Below are 25631 nucleotides of genomic sequence, written 5' to 3' on the forward strand. Positions count from 1 at the left end.
AGTGAGAGTAACACCTCCCACTGTATTAATGATGTAAGAGATCACGGTCGTAATTTTACAGTGGATGGACGGGAGCCGGACTCCGACATGAAAGTTGGTGGCGAACCTGCTTCTGCCTAGCCTGGGGATCCGTCCCATATTTTACGGATCCCCAGGCTTTAATTGTCCCTAGGCGGAACTTCCACCCACTGGAGAGAGGAGGTCCCGCCTTAGTGAGCTATCGGCCAATCAGCGGGCCGGCTGCTCTTAGACCCAGCAACGTCACCGGGAGCGATGGCCACTGCTGGGACTACAGCCAAGCCATCGCAATGGATCCAGGAGGGAGTAATAGGGGCATGCCTCACCAGGGTGATCGGTCCTTCCCTGGTGAGGCTGGAGTGGTCCTTTCGGGGGAGGGGGGTGTCTTGGATCCTGGGGTGGGTTGGGAGGCGGGGGCGGCCCTCAATCAGGCACCTTGTGCCCGACTGCCATGTCGCCACCAACGCCCCCCCCCCCACCACGGGGCACGGAAAGGCCGGCAGCTATCGCTGGGCGGCCTTTCACGTCCCCAGCACGCCCGCTTGCCATGGGTAAAATACTCGTGGAGGTGGGTGAGGGCCCTTAAGTGGCCATTAAGTGGTCACCTAAGGGTCTTGATTGGCCTTGGGCTGGCGGGCCGTTCCCCACTGCCCCCCCCCCCCCCCCCCGCCTGACCTCCGTAAACTTGTCCGGAGGTGGAATCGGTGCGGGTATGCCTCCCGGAGCCTGCCACTCAATTTTACGCCGCCCCCACACCACCATCCGACCCGCTGGGGCGGTGTAAAATTCTGGTCCACGTGTGTAATGGGCTTGGGGAGAAACAAGAAGTATCATACAGAGTAAGAGCTAGACAGGCTTATGGAAAGTGTATATAGTCCATGTAAATATAATAAATGAGTTACTGTTCAGATTTACAATGACTCTGAGATCTCTATAGACAAAGCTCAACCTAGCATCTGAAATGCTAGCAACAATGTACAATAAAAAACCCACATAATTTTGAATGTCTATATTAAGTCTCCCCTTAATCTTCTCTGCTCCATTTCTAAATTGCTAAAAAAACAAAAGCCTGAACGGACCCTTCAATCTCAGAAGCTCCTCACTTCTGCCTGTCTCAGCTGATGCTGAGATGATCAGCAAATTATAATTTTCAGTCTTGTTTCCCTCATCGAATTGTGAATGTACAAGCAGGAAATTATTAGTCTTCATTATAATATATGTTGTTAGGGCACTCAGGACTCAGCGGGTGCATCATAGGAAAGGTGAAAAAGCATGAAGGAACTGAGGGAGAGCGATTTTAAAGAGGAAACAACTTCTGCAGAACAAAACCTTCTCCAATAAGTGTCAACATTTCTAATCACCTTATCTACAACTACTTCATAGTACTGTGTCTAGTTAACTAATTTGCTTTTCCATACTCCTAATCTGTTACTCCTATGAGGCACCCCCTGAGTGAAATGAAGGTGCTGGCATACATTTTAGTGTTATTGATAACTCCAAGGCTATCAATCTCCAGACTGTTCTGCAAGTTGTGGGAAACCTCTCACAATGTGTTGCTGTTGCAGGTCATTTCGCCATCATCCTAACCATGGATGTGGCGATCATTTCCACTGCTTCCACAGTTACAAGTTTCACGCAATGCTGAAAATTCCACATCAGGACAGTTTTTCAATTAAATAAATAATTCAATTTATTTTAACGTTTAATGATGCATTGTACTGAAGCCTTAATCAGTATATTCAATAATTGTAAAGTCTGTTTAATTACTTTGTAAAGATACAGACTTCCTCCATATTTTGCAGGTTTTGAACTTATGGGAAATCCATCAGGCTACTTTACCAACTTCGAAGAGAAAACACAAGTGTTTGAATGGAAAAAATTGATCACCTTTTTGGCAAAAAGGTATATAGGTAAGTACATATGAAAAGTTTGTAATATATATTAGCCATATTATTTCAAAGTTTCACCTGCAAATTACTTCATAATAAATTGCAGTGATTATATCTTCCAGTTACTCAGCAAAATAATGTACCAAAGTTGAATAAAACAATTTTATAAATTTATCTCGCCACCTACATATATAAAATTTCATGCATTGCTCATCCTAAAGTACCAGTCAGTCTATTGAAAACAGTAGATAGTGATGCAACAGCAATGACAATTATTCCTAGTTCTTTCAGGCAATGGTGCTATTACCTCTTAAAATATGATAAGACTTCTTGTTACCCTCCCCTGCTCAGAGGTAGTGTTGCAACTAGTCTCAGCATGTTACAACAAACATAGCTAAAAAACATAAAAACAGAAAGTGCTGGAAATACTCAGCAGATCTGGCAGCATCTGTGGAGAGAGAAACAGAGTTAATGAAACGTTAACTCTGTTTCTCTCTTCACAGATGCTGCCAGACCTGCTGAGTATTTCCAGCACTTTCTGTTTTTATTTCAGATTTCCAGCATCCACAGTATTTTGCTTTTATTTTATAGCCAAAAGGCATACTGATGTGGGTTTACTGGCCTTGTCCCACAGTTTTCTGGCAGATGTAGGGTAGATGAGGCCAGCAATATACTGGGAATATGCCCTGTCATGTCCACATCTCTCCTTCCCTTCATCCCTCCCCCATTTTCAGGAGGGAAATGCCAGCTTCCAGTTGACAGGTACTTGCTACCACTGTGGATGAAAATAAGGACTGCAGGGTGAATGGGCAAACTAACCACAGCACCATGGTGCAGGAAGCCATTCAACTGGGAGAAGTGAAAAGGAATGTGGTAGTGATAGGGTACAATATAGTCAGGGGATAGATACTGTTCTCTGCACAGCGACCGGGAGCTCCAAAGGTTGTGTTACCTGTCTGGTGCCAGCATGTTACATCTCCTTGCAGCTGGAGACGAACTTGGAGTTGGAGGGAGAGGATCCCATTGTCTTGGTCCACATAGGAATCAATGACATAGTGGAACTAGGAATCACATTCTGCTGAGAGAGTTTGAGGAATTAGGGTCCAAATTAAAAGGCAGAACCTCAGAGCTAATAATCTCTGGATTGTTACCTGAGCTATGCGCCAATTCAAGCAGATTAGAGAATTAAATGCGTGGCTCAAAGACTGGTATGAGAAGAAGGGGTTTTGATTCTTTAGGCACTGGCACCAGAACCAGAAAGAGGGAGCTGTTTCATTGGAATGGGCTCCATTTAAACCGGACTGGGATCAGTGTCCTGGCGAATCGTATAACTCGGGCTGTGGATAGGTCTTTAAACTAAAAGAGTAGGGGTGGGGAGCGGGAGGGTCAGATGAAGTGTGATTTAGAAATCTAAAGAGAAAAGTCGAAGCAATAAAGCAGTGTAGCAAAAACAAAGTGTGACAGGAAGGGAGAGGGAGTTTAACAGTAATGGTGCATCAGTGAATAAGGTCCATGCAAAGAATAGTAGTCAAAAAATAAAATTAAGGCTTTATATCTGTAAGTGTAAAGCATTCATAATAAGATAGACAAACTAGCAACACAAATAGAGATGAATGGTTTAGATCTAATGGCCATTACAGAGACATGGTTACAAGGCGACCAAGGTTGGGAAATAAATATTCCAGGGTATGCAACATTTCGAAAGGACAGACAGAATAGAAAAGGAAAAGTAAAGGATGACATCAGGACAGTAGTGAGAAAGGCTCTTGGCTGAGAAGGTCAAGAATTAGAATCAGAATGGGTGGAGATTAAGAATGACAAGGGTCAGAAAATGCTGGTGGACATAGTTTATAGGGCCCTAACAGTAAATGTACTGTTGAACAGAGCATTAAGCAAGAAATAAGAGGAGCTTGAAACAAAGACAATGCAATAATCATGGGGGAGTTTAATCTTCATATAGACGGGGACAATGAAATTGGCAAAAGCAGTCTGGACGATGAGTTTGTAGAAGTTTCATGGAGCAATACTTTGTGGAACCAACCAAGGACAAAGCTGTTTTAGATCTAGTATTGTGCAATGAGGCAGGTTTATTTAGTAATCTCATCATAAAGTTCTCTGGGAAAAACTGATATTAATACAATTGAATTCCATATTAAGTTTGAAAGCAGCATACTCAAGTCCCAAACAAGAATCTTAAACTTCAACAAAGCCAATTATGTAGCTATGAGGGGACAGCTGGCTAAGGTTGATTGGGTAAATCGACGGAAGGGTATGCAGGAAATAAACAGTGGGAAATATTTAAAGAGACAATTCAAAATGTTCAGCAAAAATACATTCCATTAATAAACAAAAACTCTGCCATAAAGATCCATCCATGGCTTATTAGGGAAGATAAGGATATTATTAGATTAAAAGAAGATGCTTATAATGTTGCAAAGAACAGTAATAAACCTGAGGATTGTAAGTGTTTTAGAAACCAGCAAAGGGCAACCAAAAAGTTGATAAAAAGGGAAAAAGTAGAATGAGAGTAAACTAGCCAGTGTCATGCTAGGCCCCCACCTGCCAAGAATGAGGCACATTAATTTTGTCATGAACATTAATTTTAAAGTGTTACTGGAGTGAGGAGAGGACTTGTTGAACAGATCAGCCGTGGCTGGAAAAGTCATTTGCATATTAACAGATGGTGTTTGGAAAGACAAAGCAGCCATTCCATGACATTCAACCCACAATGGACTTTTGATCACCAGACGTTGAAGATGGGGAGCTCGCATCCCAGGTTGACTACTAAGATGGCTGAATACACAAACGGACATGGTCAAACCAGCTAGTCACATGATTAACTTGCTGGTTTTTTGAATTTGTACAAACAGTTTGGGCTGAAAGCTGTTTACTCCTGGACTGAGAAGATCTCTCTCCTGTCTGTCCCAGCTCTTTCTCACAAGCCTCTGAATCCACTGAAGACACATGAACCCCAAGAGAGAAAAGTCTCCTAAAGCAAACAAGGTTTAAGAAGAATACTGGGCTGCAATGAAAAGCAAGATCTACCTACAATCAAGGACTCTACAGTGAGCTCGAAGAACTGTAACAACAACTCTTCAGATACTGCCTCAAACTTTTCCACTTTATTTTTCTTCTCTTTTCTGTCTCTATTTGCATGTGTGTATCACGTACGCATGCTAGCGTGGGCATGCTCTGTATCCGTAGGCGTTAACCGAATTAGAGTTTATGTTTAATAAATTTCAACTTTTCTTCTTTAAACCTGAAAAAGCCTGTTTGTGCTGGTTTCTTCGCCTTATAATTGGAAAGCAGTGAACAAGGATTCACTAATCGGAGCTTAAAAAAAACGCTGTGTTTAAAATTAAACCCTGTTACAGTGAGACCAGGTGAAGGCTGAAAGGGAACCCTGGACCTCTTTGTCGCCAGGTTGTAACACTAGGAATATAAAAACATACTATGAGTTTTTATAGGTATATAAAAACAAGCAATGTAGCTAAAGTAAATGTTGGTCCTTTAGAGGCAGAGACAAGGGAAATTATTGTGAGGAATGAGGAAATGGCAAAGATGTTGAACAAATATTTTGTGTCTGTTTTCACAGTAGAAGACAGAAATTACAAACCAGAAATAGAGAGTAGTCAAGGGGCTAATAAGTGTTAAGAACTTAAGTTAATTAATATCAGCAGAGCAAGAAGTATTGGAGAACCTTATGGGATTAAAATCTGACAAATATCCAGGACCCGATGGCCTGCATCCTAGGGTTCTAAAAGAGGTAGCTGCAGTGATAATAGTTGCATTGTTTATGATTTTACAAAATTCCTAGTTTCTATAACAGTTCCAGTGGATTAAAAATTAACAAAGGCAATACCACTGTTCAAGAAAGGAGGGAGAGAGAAAACAGAGAACTACAGGCCAGTTAGCGGGACATCAGTTGTCAGAAAACGCTGGAATCAATTATTAAAAAAGTCTTAACAACGCACTTAGAAAATCATAGTATAATTTGAAGAAGTCACCATGGTTTTGTGGGGATGTAACTGGTAGGGTAGATAAAGTGGAACCAGTAGATGTAATGTACTTAGACTTCCAAAAGGCATTCGATAAGTTGCCACACAGAAGTTTAATATGCAAGATTAGGGCTCATGGAGTTGAGCTAATAAATTAGCACCAATGGAGGATTAAGGGATAGGAAGCAGAGAATAAGGATAAACGGGAAATTTTCAACTTAGCAGGCTGTAACTAGTGAAGTGCCGCAAGGATCAGTTTTGGGGACTAAACTATTTATAATCTATATTAGTGACTTAGACAAAGAAACCAAGAGTAATCTATCAAGGTTTGCTGATGATACAAAGTTAGGTGGGAATGTAAGCTGTGAGGTGGACACAAAGCGGCTACAATGAGATATAGACAGGCTAAGTGAGTGAGAAACAAGGTGGCAGCTGGAGTATAATGTGGGAAAGTGTGAGGTTATTCGGTTTGGTAGTAGAATAGAAAAACAGAATATTTTTTTAAAATTCTGAATCTTAAATGTTGATGTTCAAAGAGCCTTGGGTGTACTAGTACAAGGAACACAAAGTTATCATGCAGATACAGGAAGCAATTAGTAAGGCAAATGGCCTGTTAGCCTTTATTGCAAGGGGATTGGAGTACAAGAATAAGGGTGTCTTACTACTGTTGTATAGGGCTTTGGTGAGACCACACCTGGAGTACTGAGTGCAGTTTGGTCTCCATAGGATGGATATACTTGCCCTGGAGATGGTGCAGCAAATGTTCACTAGATTCGTTCCTAGGATGAGAGTGTTGTCCTATGATGAGGAGCTGAGTAAATTGGGCCTATACTCTCTAGAGTTTAGAAGAATGATAGAAAATCTCATTGAAACATACAAGATTCTGAAGGGGCTTAACAGGATAGACACTGAGAGGTTGTTTCCCCTGACTGGGAAATCTAGAACATGGGGGCACAGCCTCAGGATAAGGGATTTAGGACTGAGATGAGGAGAAATTTCTTCACTGAGAGGGATGTGAATTTTTGGAATTCTCTACCCTAGAGGATTGTGGATGCTCCACCTTTGTGTACATTAAAGATTGAAATTGATAGATTTTTGATTTTTCAGGGTATCAAGGGATATGGGCAGCAAGCAAGAAAGTAGAGTTGAAGTAGAATATCAGCCGTGATTGTATTGAATGGCGAAGCAAGCTCGAGGGGTCAAATGGTCTTCTCTTGCTCCTATCTTTTATGTTCTTAGCTATGCAGCTGGTCCCCAAGACTCCCCAAAGCTTTTTCCAGGCAGAGGAATAATAAATGGATCACAGACTCCATTGAGAGTTATGAATATTGTAAATAAAGGATTTAACTGGAGCACAGCCAGACAGCTTCACTCCAAGTGTGCTCCTCCAATCCCACTGTTAATTTAAACAGTTCACCAGTATTAAGGTAGACAAACAGAGGACAGATCATCTGGATCAGAAGTTAATAAACTATATTGGGAGTTATGGAAATCAGTGCCATTGGCAGACTGAGTCTACATGAATAGCAAGCTCTGCAAATAATAGGCAGACAAACAAAAAAGACTGGGAGATGGTGAGGTAGCAACAGAAGGTTGGTAAAGGCACAGCCAGGTTCATTCTAAGTAAACAAAAGCTAAATACTGTGGATGCTGGAAATCTGAAATAAAAACAGAAAATACTGGAAATACTCAGCAGGTCTGACAGCATATGTGGAGAGAGAAATACAGTTAACGTTTCAGGTCTGTGACCTTTCATCAGAACTGGGAAAAGTTAGAAATGTAATAGGTTTTCATCAAGTGAAAGACGGGAGGTGGGAAAAAGAACAAAAGGGAAGGTCTATGATAGGGCAGAAGACAGGAGAGATTAAATGACAAAAGGGTTAGTGTACAAGGCCAAAGGAATATTAATGGAACAAGAAAAGATGTGACTAATGGAGGTGTGAATGGCAGTATGATGAACAGCTGCCACCCAGAATCAAAGAGAAAAACAAGACAGTAAAACCAGAACCTGCAAAGAAAAAGGAAACAAAATAGAGGCTGAAGTCACAATCAGAAATTATTGAACTCAGTATTGAATCCACATACTGTAAAGTGCCTAATCAAAAGATGAGGTGCTATTCCTTGAGTTTGCAACTTCATCACCAACTCCGTCCTGGCATCTTACGTGTACAAGCACTAGTACAGAGTACCCACTGAGAAAATAGTTAGTGAGTTAGATGGGTTTTAACCAGGTGAAGCACTCATTAGTCATGAGTCTAAGAACTTGGAAATGAAAGAACAGGAGATTGGTCAACCTCTGTGGAGAGTGGAGAAAAGACAGCCTTGGCTCAGGAGCCTAGGAATCAGGATTCTAGGGGTCCAATCTTCAAAAAACTATGGCTGAACATTATTGATCTGATGCTGAGGTAAGAAAAAGAAAGACAATAGGGGTTAAGGGTAGTTATTTAGTTCAGAGATGGTGTTCCACAAAGATCAATGCTGGGACCACTGTTACTCTGATTTGGACATGGGAGCAAGTAACTCAATATCAAAATTCGTAGATGATACCAAACTGGGGAGTATAGCTAATACTGAGGAAGAATAGAGTTAGAGAGAGATACAGCACTGAAACAGGCCCTTCGGCCCAGTCTGTGCTGACCATCAGCCACCCATTAATACTAATCCTACATTAATCCCATATTCCCTACCACCTACCTACACTAGGGGCAATTTACAATGGCCAATTTACCTATCAACCTGCAAGTCTTTGGCTGTGGGAGGAAACCGGAGCACCCGGCGGAAACCCACGCAGTCACAGGGAGAACTTGCAAACTCTGCACAGGCAGTACTCAGAACTGAACCCGGGTCACTGGAGCTGTGAGGCTGCGGTGCTAGCCACTGCACTACTGTGCCGCCCATAGAGTCAACCACATTGCTGTGGGTCTGGACTAACATATAGACCAGACCAGATAAGGACAGCAGATTTCCTTCCTTAAAGCACATTAGTGAACCAGATGGGTTTTTGCAACAATCAGCAATGGTTTCATGGTCACCATTAGACTAGATTTATTAATTGAATTCAAATTTCACCATCTGCCGTGGTGGGATTCGAACCCGTGTCCCCAGAGGATTAGCCTGCACTTTGGATTACTAGCCTAGTGATATTACCACTACGCCGCTGGCTCCCCTAATACAAGAGGACATTAGAAAACTTGGTAGACTGGGCCATTAAGTGGCAAATGAACTTCAACATAGATAAATGTGAGGTATGAAGAGAATAGGGAAAAGTAGCATAGTGGTGAAGTTACTGGACAAGTAATCCAGAGGCCTGGACTAATGATCTGGAGGCATGAGTTCAAATCCCACCACTGCTATCAGTAACGGTGACCATGTCATAAAAATCCATCTAGTTCACTAATGTCTTTCAGGGAAGGATATCTACTGTCTATACCTGGTCTGGCCTTTACATGACTCCAGAACCACAGCAATGTGGATGACCTTTAACTCTTGCTTGCTAGACCATTTCACTCAGTTATATCAGAGTTGTATGGGGAGAGCCGCAACAAAATAGTTGCTTATACTAAGAGAACTTAGTGTTCTGATTTAGGATTTTGGAAGAGAATCCTAGAGAGCAGTGACATGGAGGAGGCTGTAAAAGATCATGGATGGATTAGTGAAGAAGGGCAGGTATTTTGAAATCAGTGCACTAGAGCAGATGTATCCAAACTTTTGTTTTGATGGGCTGAGTAGATGCATATTAATAAGTCTTGGGAGCCACATATAGAGCTGGATTCTCCTCTGCATTACAGCTCATTTTGGAATGGAATTACAGCTCATTTTGGAATGCATTTGGAGTGTAAAACAAAGTAAAATGAGTTCTGAAAGGCTTCAAAATCCATCTTGAAGCCTACTACTTCAAATATGCTTCCTAACTCTTCCTAACCCCTGGTTAAGTCTGATTTTCTCTTGTAAAGTGCCTTGTGACATTTTATTATGTTAAGGTTGCTATATAAATGCACCTTTATTATAATTTATAAATAAATAAAATATAGATCTTGTATTGATGTTTATGTTACTGAGCTCTTAGTTTCCTAATTTTTTCAGCCTAATCAAAAGGTGAGTCATAAATTTAGTAATACAATAATATATTTATTATTTGCAAAGGTAAAAACTCCATATTTTGTTTACCGCCAACAAACATTTTCCATTTGTTCATAGATATGTATGGTGTCACATATGTGTCAAAATGGAACTTTGAAACATGGAATGAACCTGATCATCATGATTTTGATAATTTAACATTTACAGTTCAAGGTGAGTTGATTATGTAAGTGATAGAAATATGTAATAATTGTCATAAAGGCACTACTAAGTCAACTTTGGTTTGGGGCTGCACTGTACTGTACAAAGGATACTTTCTTAATGTAACATTCATAAAATGAGTTTAGTGTGAAGGTAAACTTTAGCCTATATTTCCCTTTTGGCAGTCGCCCCACTCTGGATCATCTCTACATTTTTGTTGACAATCATATCCCTTATTTTTCACTCCTGAAGGCATTGACGGTTAACAGTACAGTCATTTGGGTACTATCATCCACTGATATTTTATCCAAGTGGCCCTTATTCATGTGTGAGCCATGATTTTGAGTCTTAGCAGGTGTTTTACTGTTGTCCTGTGTTACGATCCCATTAGGGACCATTAACTTTTTAAAAGAGAAAGTCGAATTCCGAGTTATTACTAATAGAATTATGCCCCAAGATTTCACATTTTAAACAAAAAGCTTTACTGTACAAGAGTTAAACATAGCAAAACACGACTAACTTAACAGTACAACTTGGAAACACATACTTTAAACTCTTAAGTCTTAACAGCACACTTCTGTTTGACTTTTACTTCCACCCCAAAAGTTTCCCTATACATTAGAACATCTTGGCAGTTTGTTCACTTCTCCTGGGATCAATCCAAAGTGTACCACTACTTTTAGAAATTCACTTCGATTTTCTTCATTTCTCAGATATCTTCTGAGGTATAAAATCTCCCGAATCTGGACTTCCCAGCTTGAGCATAGGCCTTACTCAAAACAGAAACAACCCTGGTTCCTCATGGACTCTTTGCTCCTGAGCCCAGCTGCTTTCAAAACCAACAGCTTTTTCTGTGACCAACGGCCTATCTGAAGCCAATAGCTTTCCAAAAGCCACTGGTTTCCAAAAGCCAGCTGCTTGTTTGTCAGCAAGGACACAGATCAAAACACCAACAGGCAGTCCCTGCATCATCTATCTCCATAGCAGTGTGGTATATTTGTTTTGTCCCAGATAGATATTTAAACTAATTATTTCCAACTCCAAATCTCTTTGTTCTGGAAAATCATATGAATAATTTAAACCCATGATTGGGGTAGCTCCAGACACACTGTCTCTATCAACAAGTTCAGAGAGGTTTTCATTGTTTAGAGTTTTCATATTTCCCACTATGACCTTACTAAATAAGCATGGACCAAGCTTTGATTTGTAACCACCCGAGGTTTGTTTGCAACCTCTCAACCCAGGTGCTTTTATTTGACTAGCATTATAAAAAATTCAGTTCACAAATTAAAAGTTATCTCCAGAAAATTAATGCAAACAATGAGCCAGGTGATCATAACACCTGGTCCCCATGTTAGTTGACATTGCTAATTGTTCCCTCTTCAGCCCCAGTCCCCCTCTCCTTTAAATCAGTGGTCATCACCACTGTTCTCAAAAGCCAACCTTTGATCTCACCAACCTTACAAACTACCACCCAATCTCCAACTTCGCGTTACTCTCTAAAGTACTTGAATATGTTGTCATCTGCCAAATTCATGCCCACCTTTTCCAGAACTTGATGTTTGAATCCCTCCAATCAGGTTCACGCCCCTGCCACAGTACCAAAACAACTTATTTCCAAGTTACAAATGACATCTTGGCCTGGATTTTGTGTAGAAGGTGGGGCTTCCAGCGTCGGACCGAAAAGGCCGGGGAACCCCGCCTCGGCCTTTTCACGCCCCCGGTGTCATCCTCAATTGTTCCGATGCAAAGTTTCCAGTGCCAAGATCTCTGTCTCTTTAGTGGTGGGGATCCCACCTCCAAGAGCTGCTGGCCAATCACAGGGCGAGCAGCTCAGCAGTATTGGCAGCACCACTTCCAGGGGGAGGGGGGTCCTGGGAGGTGCATTGTTTCCTAGCCGGGGCCTTCTGTGGGCCAAAGATTGCCTACAGGGAGGGACCCCACCCCCACCAAGCCCACAGGGAGGGTGCCTCGGTTTTACTAGGCGTCCTCCCTGCGATGCAGAGGCCCTCTCCCCTGCCGCTGGAGAAATCCCAGCGGTGGAAGGAAGAGGCCCTTAACTGGCCATTAATAAGCCTCTTAAGGGCCTCAATTGGCCCCTGGGCAGGAAGGCCGTCGGTGGCCTGCCCCAACCCCAAAATTGCTTGGCGACAGGGTGGCGATGGGCCCTCCGTCCTCCCCCGCCACACGTCACAATTGTATGGGCCTCCCCCCCCCCCCCCGCCTCTGACTCCGCCTCAGGTGTGACTGTGGCAAAAGCAACTATCTTTCCTCCTCGACATGTCTGCAGCCTTTGATATGGTTGATCATTCTTCTCCACTGTCATTGAGCTGGGTGGGACTGCACTCACCTCGCTCCATTCTTAGTTGTCTAATCGTAGCCAGAGTATCACTTGCAATGGCTTCTCCTTCTGCTCCCATATCATTACCTCTGGTGTCTTGGCCCTTCCTATTTCTCATCTATTTAGTGCTCCTCTGCAACATCATCCAAGCACATTGCATTAGTTTTCACATGTGTGCTGACGACACCCAGCTCTACCTCACCACCACCTCTCTCAACTAATCCACTGTTGCTCAATTATCAGACTGTTTGTCCAATATCCATACTGGACGAACAGCAGTTTCCTCTAACTAAACATTGGGAATACTGAAGCCATTGTCTTCTGCTACAAGCTCCATTCCCTGGCAACTGTCTGAGGCTGAAACAGACAGTTGGCGTTATATTTGACCCTGAGATGAGTTGCTGCCCACACGCGCCAGGGGGAGGGGGTCCGTCTATTTCCGTAAATAAAAATTGTGTAATATTGCTTTACTGCACCCGTGCCTCAGCTCATCTGCTGCTGAAACCCTCATCCATGCCTTTGTGACTTCGAGACTTGACAATTCCAACACATTCCTGGCTGGCCCCCTGCATTCTACCCTCCATAAACTTGAGGCCATCCAAGATCTGCTGCCTGTGTCCTCACTGTGCCAAGTCCCATCACTCATCACCCCTCTGCTCACAGATCTACTTTGCCTCCTGCTTAAGCAACGCCTCAAATTTAAAATTCTGCTGCAGCCTTAGAAGCCTCCGAGATATCTGCGCTCATCTAATTCTGGCCTCTTAAGCAACCCCAATTTTAATTGCTCCACTGTTGGTGGCTGGGCTTTCAGCTGCCTAGGCCCTAAGCCCTGGAAATCCCTCCCTAATCATTTCCGCCTCTCTACCTCCCTTTTTTCCTTTAAGATGCTACTTAAAAACTACCTAATTGACCAAGCTTTTGGTCACCTGTCCTATGATCAGCAAATGTCCTATTTTGCTTTATAATGCTCCTGTTAAGCTCCTTGGGACGTTTTATTGCATTAAAGGCACGATAATTGTTCTTATCCGGATATTACACTGCTGTGTTCACACCACAGACTAGCAAGTTAGCCACGTAGTAAGTGCCTGCTGATTATCAGTTGGAAGTGCACAGCCTGCCATGTGGGTAATGGCCATGAAAATCAACATGTAGTGCCCACCAGAGTTCGGCTCCTTATTTAATTATGTAAAGGCCTTTATTCAGGCCAACAGGTAGTCCTTAACCTGACAACTCTCAACCCTACATTTAAAGAATAGTGGCTGTTATCGGCTACTGCTCCCCTCTATTCCCCACCCCCCCAAACCGATCGCTGCTGCTACCCCTGGCATTCACTACCTCCCCCACGGCTATGGCTCAGTTTGGGTGTGCTACTTCTGTCTAGTGTGCAGTAAAATTGTCCCTCCTCCCTCTTCTTCCAGCCCTCCTAATTCACACTGGCACCCTTCTCTTCCCACGTCAATTCAACCTAATATTCCTTCCTTTTCTGCCTCAGTTCAATCTAGCATTCTTCTCCCCTCCAAACCAGTTCAATCTTCTATTCTTCCCACCACCTCTCAGTTCCTACTGGCTCGTTCTTTCTCTTTAACCTCAAAGTATTGCTCCAAACACTTCGCCCTTCCCTTCCAGAGCACCAGACCAGGCTTCTGCCCCTTCTTTCTCCATTCCATATATTTCCCCTCTCCCCTTCATTGCCATCTATTTATTTAGAAAGCACAGCCCAAAATGAATAAGTCACCAGGCCCTGATGCCATGCACTCTAAGCTGTTGAATGAAGTCAGTGAGGGGATAGGCTAGAATTTTGTAATCATCCCTAAACATGCAGATCGGCCATGACATAGAACAGTAACCATTGTAACAGCTTTATTCACGATGGATAAACTGAGTAAGTAGAGGAAATCAATTTATTTCAATGTCAGTTTTGAGAAAATTCTTAAAATCCATAATTCAAGATAAGTGATCACATTAGTGGTCATTTAGAAATGCATGAATTATTCAAGAAAAGCCAAGATGATTTGTTAAACGCAAAAGTTTTTTTGAAAAGGTTGGATAGGTAAAGGCATCACTAAATGTAGTATATATGAACTTTAAAAAAAGTGTTTGATAAGGTGTCTCACAAGAGGCTTGTAAGAAATTTCAGTTGCGTGGTTTACAAGGAAATGTATCAGCATGAATAGGAATTGGTTGATGGTCGGGAAACAAAGTCTTGGGGTAGTAAATGTTCTCAGATTGGAGAAGGGTGGGAAGTGGTTTACTCCAGGGCTCCGTGCAGGGGTAGAGAAGCAGAGAAGTTTAGGGAGTGATTTCCAGGGCTTAGGGCCTAGGCAGCTGAAGGCCCAGCCACCAGCAGTGGAGCAATTAAAAACAGGGATGCTCAAGTGGCCAGAATTGGATGAGCGTGGATGTTTAGGAGGGTTGTAGAACTGGCGGAGATTACAGAGATAGAGAGAGGCGAGGCCATGAAGGGACTTAACAACAAGATGAGAATTTTAAAATCAAAGCATTGCTTAACCAGGAGGCAATGTAGGTCAGTCTAAATAGATGATTTTGACTTGGGCATGTGGAACAGAACCTCAAAATTTGGTGATGATACCAAAGTAATGAGTTGGGCAAACAGGACTCTAAAAATAAATTCAGGAAGACATAGATAGGTTAGCAAAATAGTGGGATAGATGGAATATGCAAGTTAATGTGTATTATATACTTCGGGATGAAAAACAATGAACAGAACCATACACTCAATGGAAAGATGTTGAAGAGTCTGGATGACCAGAGAGATGTAAGAGTTCAAATACATTATTCTCTGAAAGTGCCAATACAATTAGATAAAGCCATAAGAAAAGATTAAGAGCATATTGGATTTTATAAATCAAGACCTAGAATGCACAAGTAAAGAAGTAATGATACATTTGAGCAAAACTTTAGTTAGGCCTTAGTTGTATGTATGTAGAGTATGTATATAGTTTTGTATGTATGTAGAGTATGTATATAGTTTTGTATGTATGTAGAGTATGTATATAGTTTTGTATGTATGTAGAGTATGTATATAGTTTTGTATGTATGTAGAGTATGTATATAGTTTTGTATGTATGTAGAGTATGTATATAGTTTTGGTGCCAGATTACAGAAAGATGTTCAAGCCATAAAGACCCTGCAGCATAGGTTCACCAAGGTTGGTAAACTATAAGGAGAAGGAAGACACTGGGACTATTTTTACTGGAGCAGAGAAGGTTAGGAGGAGAATTAAGAGAGGTTTTTAAAACATTATGTGGGGTTTTGATAGAGTGAATAGGGAAAAACTAGATCTGCAGGTTGTGGAGACAGCAACAAGAAGTCATCAGTTTAAAATTGCCACTAAATGAGTGAAGTTAGGAGAAATTTCTTTATGTAATGGATTATTGTAGCTTTCACTAGTATTGCCAACTAAAATATCTGGGGCTAAAAACTTTTTGACTGGATTTGTATATTGATATATTTGAAGGAAAAGAGACTTGTAAAATTGCAGTCTTTGAACAAAAGGATGAGATAAATGACCCATGTGATTTTAGGATTCCAAAACTATTACGATGCCTGTTCAGAAGGTCTGAAAGATGCAAACACGCTACTTCAACTTGGTGGTCCTGGAGATTCGTGTCATCCACCCCCACACTCGCCTATTAGTTGGGGCTTGCTAAATCACTGTTATAATGGAACCAACTTCTTTACAGGGGAGATTGGAATACGATTGGATTATATTGCCTTACACAAGAAGGTGAGTCAGACTGAATTATTTTCAAGTTACAGCAATGAGACCTTTTCCAAACAAAATTGTTTATGATTAGCCGTGTAACTGGTTGATTTTCTTGTTTGGCCTTAAAAATTTCTACAGCAGATTGGAACAAATAACAAAAAAAAGTTAAATCATTACATATCGGGACTTTTTTGTTTTTATTATGTTTTAACCCGTTATTTGAGAAGCTTTAATTGCATGTAATCAGGATGACACGATTCAATCAGATTCTATATAGTGGTCAGCTGTCTATAATACACATTTAGTATGTTACAAAATGAGACTGCACAAGCAGTCTGTCTGTCATCCAGCTCAGTTGATCAGGCAGACTATGCAAAATGGCAGTGCAGCTGAACAACCTGCTGGCCACAGGACGAGGTATGCTGGCCGACGACAAAATCCTGAGCCTCGACTTTACAACATGTGTGCACACCATAGTTTCTGTGTAATTCCAATGCTGTAGCAGTCATCCTGCAAAATAAATGGGTTTGTTCACACAGCAGCAGGAGCCTTCAGCAATATTACAAAACCACTTCCAAAAATGCTTCTGCAGTATTGATTCAAAATTGTTTAATTTGGATAACTGGATATTACAAATTGTATTTAATAGGTATATCATGCTTTATTAATGCAGATGCTTAATTTGAATGTCTGGAGCATTCAAATACTTGGGGAACATAAAAATAACTGAATTATCTGCAATGGATTGTAAAGCATTGGAACCCTAGTAAATTTGAAGTCAGTGGGAATCGGGGGGGCACTCTCCACTGGTTGGAGTCATACCTGGGACAAAGGAAGATGGTTATGGTTGTTGGAGGCCAATCCTCTCAGCTCTAGGACATTGCTACAGTAGTTCCTCAGGGTAGTGTTCTATGCCCAACCATCTTCAGCTGCTTTGTCAATGACCTTGCCTCCAACATAAGGTCAGAAGTGGGAATGTTTGCTGATGATTGCACAATGTTCAGTACCCTTTGCAGCTCCTCAGATACTGAAGCAGTCCGTGCCCGCATGCAATAAGGCATGGACAATGTTCAGGACTGATCAGTAGAAAGTAACATTTACACCACATAAGTGCAAGGCAATGACCATCTCTAACAAGAGAGAATATAACCATCTCCCCTTAACCTTCAACAGTGCTATCATCGCTGAATTCCCCCAATACCAACATCCTGGGGGTTACTAGTGACCAGAAACTTAACTGGAACAGCCATATAAATACCGTGGCTACAAGAACAGGTCAGAGGCTGGGAATTCTGCGGTGAGTAACTCACCTCCTGACTCCCCAAAACCTGTCCACCATCTACAAGGCACAAGTCAGGAGTGTGATGGAATACTCTGCACTTGCCTGGATGAGTGCAGCTCCAACAACACTCAAGAAGCTCGACATCATACAGGACAAAGCAGCCTGCTTGATTGGCACCCCATCCAGCACTTATGACATTCACTCCCTGCATCACAGACTAAAGGCCAGCTCGGGTCTGCAAATGAAACCCGACCCGAGCCCAACAGAACTACATCTGACCCGGCCCGAGTCCTTTCATTTTTCCCCATGCCTGACCCGATCTGACCCCCAGATGTTCAGTTAACCTAGCTTCCGTTTTTCACTTGTTAAGCCTGTGCAGATAAGCAACAAAAACTGTAACTGGACTTGAAAGGTTGTTTAAAAAGTACATTAAAATTGGAGTCACATATCGGCAGTGGTGATAGAGTGTGTCCGACCTGACCCGAACCCGAATGCCAGACCTGGAAGAGTGACCCAACCTGACCCAAACCCGACACATGTCGTCGGGTTTGGGTCGGGTAGCCATGCTCTATCACAGACACATAGTGGCAGCAGTGTGTACCATCTACAAGATGCACTGCAGCAATTCACCAAGGGTTCATCGACAACACCTTCCATACCCGCGACCTCTACCGAAGAACAAGGGCAGCAGATGCATGGGAACACCATCACCTGCAAGTTCCCCTCCAAGCCACACACCATTCTGACTTGGAACTATATTGCCATTCCTTCACTGTCACTGGGTCAAAATCCTGGAACTCGGTTCGTAATAACACTGTGGGTGTACCTACAATACACAGACTGCAGTGGTTCAAGAAGGCAGCTCACGACCATCTTCTCGAGCAATTAAGGATGGGCAATAAATGCTGACCTAGCCAGTAATGCCCACATCCTGTGAAAGAATTTTAAAAAATGGTGATTTCCTTTCTCTCCAGCATTTGTTTGAAGCCAGCAAGGTCAATCAGTAACCTTTTCTCACTCACATTTTTTGTAGTGTACATTATCCCTTGATCTGCCATACTCTGTCCTCAGGACCTTCATCACAAAACACATGATCGTTTGAGGTACAAGGTGCCACATTTTCTTCTATCAGCTGCTCAGACTTGAGACTTTGTAAAAAAAAATCCCTATTAATTGTGGGGAATGAACCTTAACAGTTTGATTGCCATGTTGGATAACTACTGTTTTACCATCATGACCTATTACCTTACCAGGGACTTTCCAATCCGTATGATCCTCTCTTTTATAATACACCAAATCGCCTGAATTAGATTCTGCCGCAGATGGCGTTATAATGATGTCTCAGAGCTCTCTGAATTATCTCCAAAACCACAGCTTTGATGAAAGCCCGTCTCCCTACATATAAAGCATTCAAATGTGCAGAAAAAATTGAACTAATTGTAGTGCTTTCTAAAGCAGGAGGACTGCTGCACTGCATGGAAGGCAATTTGGGATTTTGTCCATAGACCAGGTAATAGGGACTATATCCTTCAACCATTTGAAGCAAATTCTTTGCATGAACCGTCCATGAGAGGACGATTGTCAATTTGCAGTTTGGTTGATCAGCTAAGATTTTATGTAGTATTTCATCAATCACCACATGATTCCTTTCACAGAGCCCATTGCTGAAATGACTTTCAGCTGCAGTGTTCATGAACATAATTTTCATGTTTTCACACATGTCTCTGAACTTTTCATTGGCAAATTCCTCTCCATTATCACTCAGTAACTTAGCTGGTGCCTCAAGTTCGGTCCCTATCCATTTCTCCATGACTTTATCTAAAATCACCCTTTTGTCCTTGCTATGTATTATTGTAGCAAGACTAAATCTGATTGCCAGGTCTACAAAATGTAGAATGCAAATATTTCTATCTTTGTCCCATACCCAGTGATGCTCACATCCCATGAACTATTACTGAAAAGCTATTAATGTGATATCTTTTCAATTATTTAATCATTATATTAATTTCATGTAAAACAAAGTTCATATTGCAGCACAGAAGAGGCCACTTGGGCCATGTAGTCTGCACTGGCTCCTTTTAAGAACAATCCAGTTAGTCTCATTGCCCCCTTCCCCTGCATTTTCCCCATATCCCTGCAAGTTTTTCTCCTTCAAGGATTTATCCAATTCCCTTTTGAAGGGTACAGTTGAATTAGGGTACAGCAGCATAGTGGTTAGTAATCCAGAGATCTGGACTAATTTGCTGGAGACAGGGACAGGACTTTTATCTGATGGACCCACTCGCCGTGGGGTGTTGGCAGAGGGTTGGGAACCCGATAATTCATGGACTGGGCTTTGCTGTGGCTTTTTAACTCAACCACAGCATTAGTCTTAGTCCTGCTTTTCAGGTTTCCTGACCAATCAGAGATTGCGGGGATGATGAAGGATCATCAAGGGATCTCTATTTAGAGGGATCCCAGTTAGGGTCAGAATGGCTCCATTGCAGATCTGTCACTGAGAATTGAGCATAAGGATCGATGCGCAATGTGGGACGTCTGTTCCCCCAGTTCTCTGTTGCGGGCTGTGCATGCCTAAAGGGAAGTGTTGTTCCCCATGGATGGGAGGAAGAGGCCAGCCTCACAAATGAAACAGGTATGAAGAAGTGGCAGTAGTGCCTTGCAGCTGGATTCAGTACTGCAGCAGGTTCAATCACCTCATTAGGGCAGGAAATGTGAATTGCATGTCCCATTCAAGTGCCAATCCGCGCACTGTGAATTCCCCAACATTCCTGCACCGCACTCCTCAAACCAACACACCTTGCAGCTCCATTCATTCCTCACTCTTGAGATACCTCCTTATATCCCCATCTGAACAGTCAACATTGACACTCAGCCTCATCTTATTGCAACCTCACATGCATCCCTCACAGTCACCCTACACAATGTTGCCATTCCATCTTCTCCACACAATTTGTTTCTGATATTTATAACTCTGATTTCTCTCCTTGCAGGAGTAGAGTGCAGAACTCCAGGGAGAGGTAGAAACTGAGGGTGGCCCTCCAGCAGTAGCCACCCTGACCGCTGCGAACAAGGAGGCCATAGAGATCGGCAGGGTGGCACGATGCCTGGCTATAGGTAATGGAGAGATGGGGATCTCCCAGATACCTGATTACAGAATTAGATATTAGACAGCCACATGGCACAGAACAATGACTCGTGTTGATTTTCTGTCACCACAAGCTGAAATATGAGCACCTGCATAATGATGACTTTCCTCATGTTAGTTATAATTCATGTCTTTCATCTCTCAAAAGAACTTCAAGCATGACACAGGAGCTGGTGCAGGAGGAGGCCGAGGAATCCTCAGAGGAGGTTACAAACTCTGAGGAAGCACCCTCACACGGTTCATTCGCATCCTCCACCATAGGAACATAGGAGCAGGAGTAAGCCATTCAGCCCATCGAGCCTGCTCCACCATTCAGTTAAATCATGGCTGATCATCTAACTCAACCTGGGGAGGCGGTGGCGTAGTGGTATTGTCACTGGACTAAGAGTATTGTACTTACAGGGTATTCCTCTGGGGACATGGATTCAATTTGGGGACATGGCAGAAGGTAGAATTTGAATTCAATTAATAAAAAAAAATCTGGAATTAAACTGCTAGTCTAATGATAGCCATGAAACTATTGTCGATTGTCACCAAAACCCATCTGGTTCACTAATGTCCTTTAGGGAAGCAAATCTGCTGTCCTTACCTGGTCTGGCCTACATGTGACTCCAGACACACAGCAATGTGATTGACTCTTAAAATGCCCTCGCAAGCCACTTAGTTTTACCTAACTGCTAAAATGTCGATAAGGAATGAAACCAGACGGACCACCTGGCATTGACCTAGACAGCAGAAATGACAACGGCAAATCTAGCCCTGTCAACCCTGCAAAGTCCTCCTTACTAACATCTGGGGGCTGTGCCAAAGTTGGGAGAGCTGTCCCACAGACTAGTCAAGCAACAGCCTGACATAGTCATACTCACCGAATCATACCTTACAGATAATGTCCCAGACACGACCATCACCGTCTCTGTGCCATCACCAGAGTTGGTGGCACAGTGGTGTACAGTCGGGAGGGAGTTGCCCTGGGAGACCTCAACATCGCCTCCTGACCCCATGAAGTTTCATGGCATCAGGTCAAACATTGGCAAGGAAACCTCCTGCTGATTACTACCTACTGCCCCTCTTGGCTGATGAATCAGTACTCCAAATTGAACAGCACTTTAAGGAAGCACTGAGGGTGGCAAGGGCGTAGAATAAACCCTGGATGGGGGGCTTCAATGTCCATCACTAAGAGTGGCTCAGTAGCACCACTACTGACCGAGTCCGAAAGGACATAGCTGCTATACTGGGTCTGCGGCAGGTGGTGAGGGAACCAACAAGAGGGAAAAACATACTTGACCTCGTCATCACCAATCTGCCTGCCGCAGAGGCATCTGTCCATTACAGTATTGGTAGGAGTGACCACCGCACATAGTCCTTGTGGAGACGAAGTTCCGTCTTCACATTGAGGACACCCTCCATCATGTTGTGTGGCACTACCACCGTGCTAAATGGGATGGATTTCGAACAGATCTTGCAATGCAAAACTGGGCATCCATGCGGCGCTGTGGATGATCAGCAGCGGCTGAATTGTACTCAACCACAATCTGTAACCTCATAGCCCGGCATATCCCCCACTCTAACATGACCAACAAGCCCGGCGATCAACACTGGTTCAATGAAGAATGCAGGAGGGCATGCCAGGAACAGCACCAAGCCTACCTCAAAATGAGGTGTCAACCTGGTGAAGCTACATCCCAGGACTACTTGCATGCCAAACAGCGTAAGCAGCATGTGACAGACAGAGCTAAGCGATCCCACAACCATCGGATCAGATCTAAGCTCTGCAATCCTGCCACATCCAGTCATGAATGGTGGTGGACAATTAAACAACTAACAGGAGGAGGTGGCTCCACAAATATCCCCATCCTCAATGACGGGGGAGTCCAGCACATAAGTGCAAAAGATAAGGCTGAAGCAGTTGCAACAATCTTCAGCCAGAAGTGCCAAGTTGATGATCCTTTTCAGCCTCCTCCTGATGTCCCCAACATCACAGATGCCAGTCTTCAGCCAATTCAATTCACTCCACGTGATATCAAGAAACGACTGAAGGTACTGGATGCTGCAAAAGCTACGGGCCCTGACAATATTCCGGCAAAAGTACTGAAGACCTGTGCTCCAGAACTTGCCGTGCCCCTAGCCAAGCTGTTCCAGTACAGCTACAGCACTGGAGAGCCTGGAGGTAGGGAGAGTGACCTGAGGCAGATCAGGGGTGGAGCAGCAGTGTGGAGTAAGCACGAACATCAGGAAGCGAGATAAAAACAAACTAAAGGTGACATCAGCACTGAGGAAGGTGATGATTGATGAGCAACTGGTGAGATTTTTTTTTAAAGTCTTTATATGTTGTTGGTTTATTTCTGCTAAGTTTAGTTAGTCTAATAAGCACAGGCATGGTAGGGCACCTCAGTCCCATGGAGTGCAAATTCTGTTCCATGTGGGAACTCCAGCACATTTATCATGTCCTGGACAACCACATGTGCAGAGAGTGTTGCCAGCTGGAGGAGCTCGAGCTCCAGGTTTCAGATCTTGAGCAACAATTGGTGCCTACAGTGCATCCGTGAGGCTGAAAGCTACATGGATAGCACATTTCTGGAGGTGGTCACCCTGCAGCTTAAGAGTGTGTAGGCAGCGAGGGAATGGGTGACTACCAGGCAGTCAAGGAGGACCAGGCAGGTAGAGCAAAATCCCCTGAGTGCAGCTTGTTCCCTAACCAATATTTATTTCTGAATACTGGTGAGAGTGATGATTCCTTTGTGGACTGGAGCTAAGACCACATCACCATGGGCGGCTCAGCTGTACGGGGTGAGAGGGGCAGGAGGAAGGTTGGGAAAGAAATAGGGCTAATGGATTCTATAGTTAGGGGAACAGATGTGAATCCAGGATGGTATGTCGCTTCCCTGGTGCCAGGTTGAAGGACGTCAGTGAGGGTTGCACTCTGAGGGGGGAGGGTGAACAGCAAATGGTCGTGCATAGGAAGAAAGAGGAATGAGGTTCCGCAGGCAGATTTTAGGAATCTAGGAAGGAAAAAGCAAGCAAGACCTCAAAGATAGTGATCTCCGGATTACTCCTAGTTCCACACGCTAGTGAGTGTTAATTGTGTATCTATTGTTTAATTATATGCAGGTGTAGGGTGTTAACTGGGGTCTTAATTGAGCACCTATAAGGAGACTGAGACTGGTGGTGGGTTTGAGTGAAGAGCTACATGTTTGTAATCCTTTTATTCTGTACAATAAATCTGAAACTGCATTATCCTTCCACAACAAGCTTTCTGGAATTAACATGGTAGTATAGGATGGTTGCCTAAAGCTGAAGGTTGGAAACTAAGATTCTTTTTTACATAGAAAACTGAATTCTCACTGGCTACTGTGGAAAATATGGCAGAAAGCAAGTGTAAATTGTCGAGTTATGATTACCCTCTGATGTTCTCTGAGTCTGAACCATATGACAAGTGGAAGAGTGTAGTGGATATGTGGACACAGGTTACGTCCCTACCAAAGAGGAAACAAGGTATGGCCTTGGCGTTGTCACTTCCTACCAAAAGTAAAATCAGAAGTAAAGTGTTTTCTGAACTGGATGCTCATCAGTTGGATACTGATGAAGGGTTGGATCTTCTGTTATAATTCTTGGATGAAATTTACAAGAAAGATGACCTATTGAATGCATATGAGACATGGTCAGACTTTGATAGATTTTGGAAAACAGATGGTTATTCAATTGTGGAATATATCATGGACTTTAACAGACTGTATAGAATATTGAGGAAATTCAATTTGGAGATCCCTGGTTCAGTGGTTCATTTAAATTGCTAGATTGTGCTAGGGTGACACATATGGACAGGCTCTTGGCTCTACCTGGGGTTCAGTTCTTGGAAAAAGATTCCTGTTAGATCAGATGTCTGCTGCCATAAAGAAATTTCCTGGGGAAATAGTCCTTTCCTGCAGTCCTGGTAGAACAAACAGGGCATTCCGCGGTGACATAAAGAATGGAGGACTCAATAGTGATGGACTTCAAGAGGACATAGGCTGGTGGAATGGGAGTGCATGTGACAGATGGAATTTAATGCAGAGAAGTGTGAAGTGATACATTTTGGCAGGAAGACCAAGGAGAGGTAATATAAAGTAAAGGGCGCAATTCTAAAGGGTGTGCAGGAACAGAGATACCTGACAAGTGCACAAATTGTTGAAGGAGAGAGCAGGTTGAGAAAGTGGTTAAAAAGCCATACTGGATCCTGGGCTTATAAACAGGAGCATAGAGTATAAAAGCAAGGATGTTATGATGAACATTTATAAAACACTGGTTCGGCCTCAACTGGAGTATTTACCTCCAATTCTGGACACCGCAATTTAGGAAGATGTGAAGACTTTAGAGAGGATGCAGAAATAATTTACAAAAATGGTTTCAGAGATGAGGGCCTTCTGTTACATGGATAAGATTGGAGAAGCCGGGTTTGTTCTCCTTAGAGAAGAGAAGGTTGAGAGGAGATTTGATAAAGGTATTCAAAAGTCATGGGGGGCTTAGACATGGTAGATAGAGAGAAACACTTCCCATTGGTGGAAGTGTCGAGAACCAGAGGACATCGATATAAGGTGAATAGCAGAAGAACCAACAGCAACATTAGGAAAAGCTTTTTTATGCAGTGTTTGGTTAGGATCTGAATGCATTGCCTGAGAGTGTGGTGAGGCAGATTCTATTGTGGCTTTCAAAAGGAATTGGATAAGCAGCAGAAGAGAAAAAATCTGCAGTGCTGTGGGGAAAGGGCAGGGCAGTGATTGGCAGCTAGGAGTCACAAGTCACAAATGATGATACACTTTATGGACTGCAGTGGCTCAAGAAGGCAGTTCTCCATCACCTTCTTAACAGCAATTAGAGATGGACAAAAAGTTTTGACCTAGCCAGTGGCGCCCGCACCCCAAAAAGAAATTTTAAAAAGACTTAAGTATATCAGCCATATTTCATCTATGGCTA

General features: G+C 43.0%; 2 protein-coding genes across 15 annotated transcripts in view; one reads left to right on the top strand and one right to left on the bottom strand.

Moving 5' to 3' along the window:
- The window catches only part of idua (alpha-L-iduronidase), a 361720-nt gene that overhangs the window by 172640 nt on the left and 163449 nt on the right, over positions 1 to 25631 (top strand). Inside the window, exons 4-6 of the mRNA XM_068041727.1 lie at positions 1821 to 1928; positions 10103 to 10198; positions 16073 to 16275. Of these exons, the coding sequence (XP_067897828.1) occupies positions 1821 to 1928; positions 10103 to 10198; positions 16073 to 16275 (407 nt within the window). The remainder of the gene's footprint in view (positions 1 to 1820; positions 1929 to 10102; positions 10199 to 16072; positions 16276 to 25631) is intronic.
- LOC137374992 (sulfate transporter-like) overlaps positions 1 to 25631 on the bottom strand; it is a 282625-nt gene that overhangs the window by 158660 nt on the left and 98334 nt on the right. The gene's annotated exons all lie outside the window — the stretch shown is intronic.

Source organism: Heterodontus francisci, chromosome 1 (assembly GCF_036365525.1).
Source record: "Heterodontus francisci isolate sHetFra1 chromosome 1, sHetFra1.hap1, whole genome shotgun sequence".
Classification (NCBI taxonomy): Eukaryota; Metazoa; Chordata; class Chondrichthyes; order Heterodontiformes; family Heterodontidae; genus Heterodontus; species Heterodontus francisci.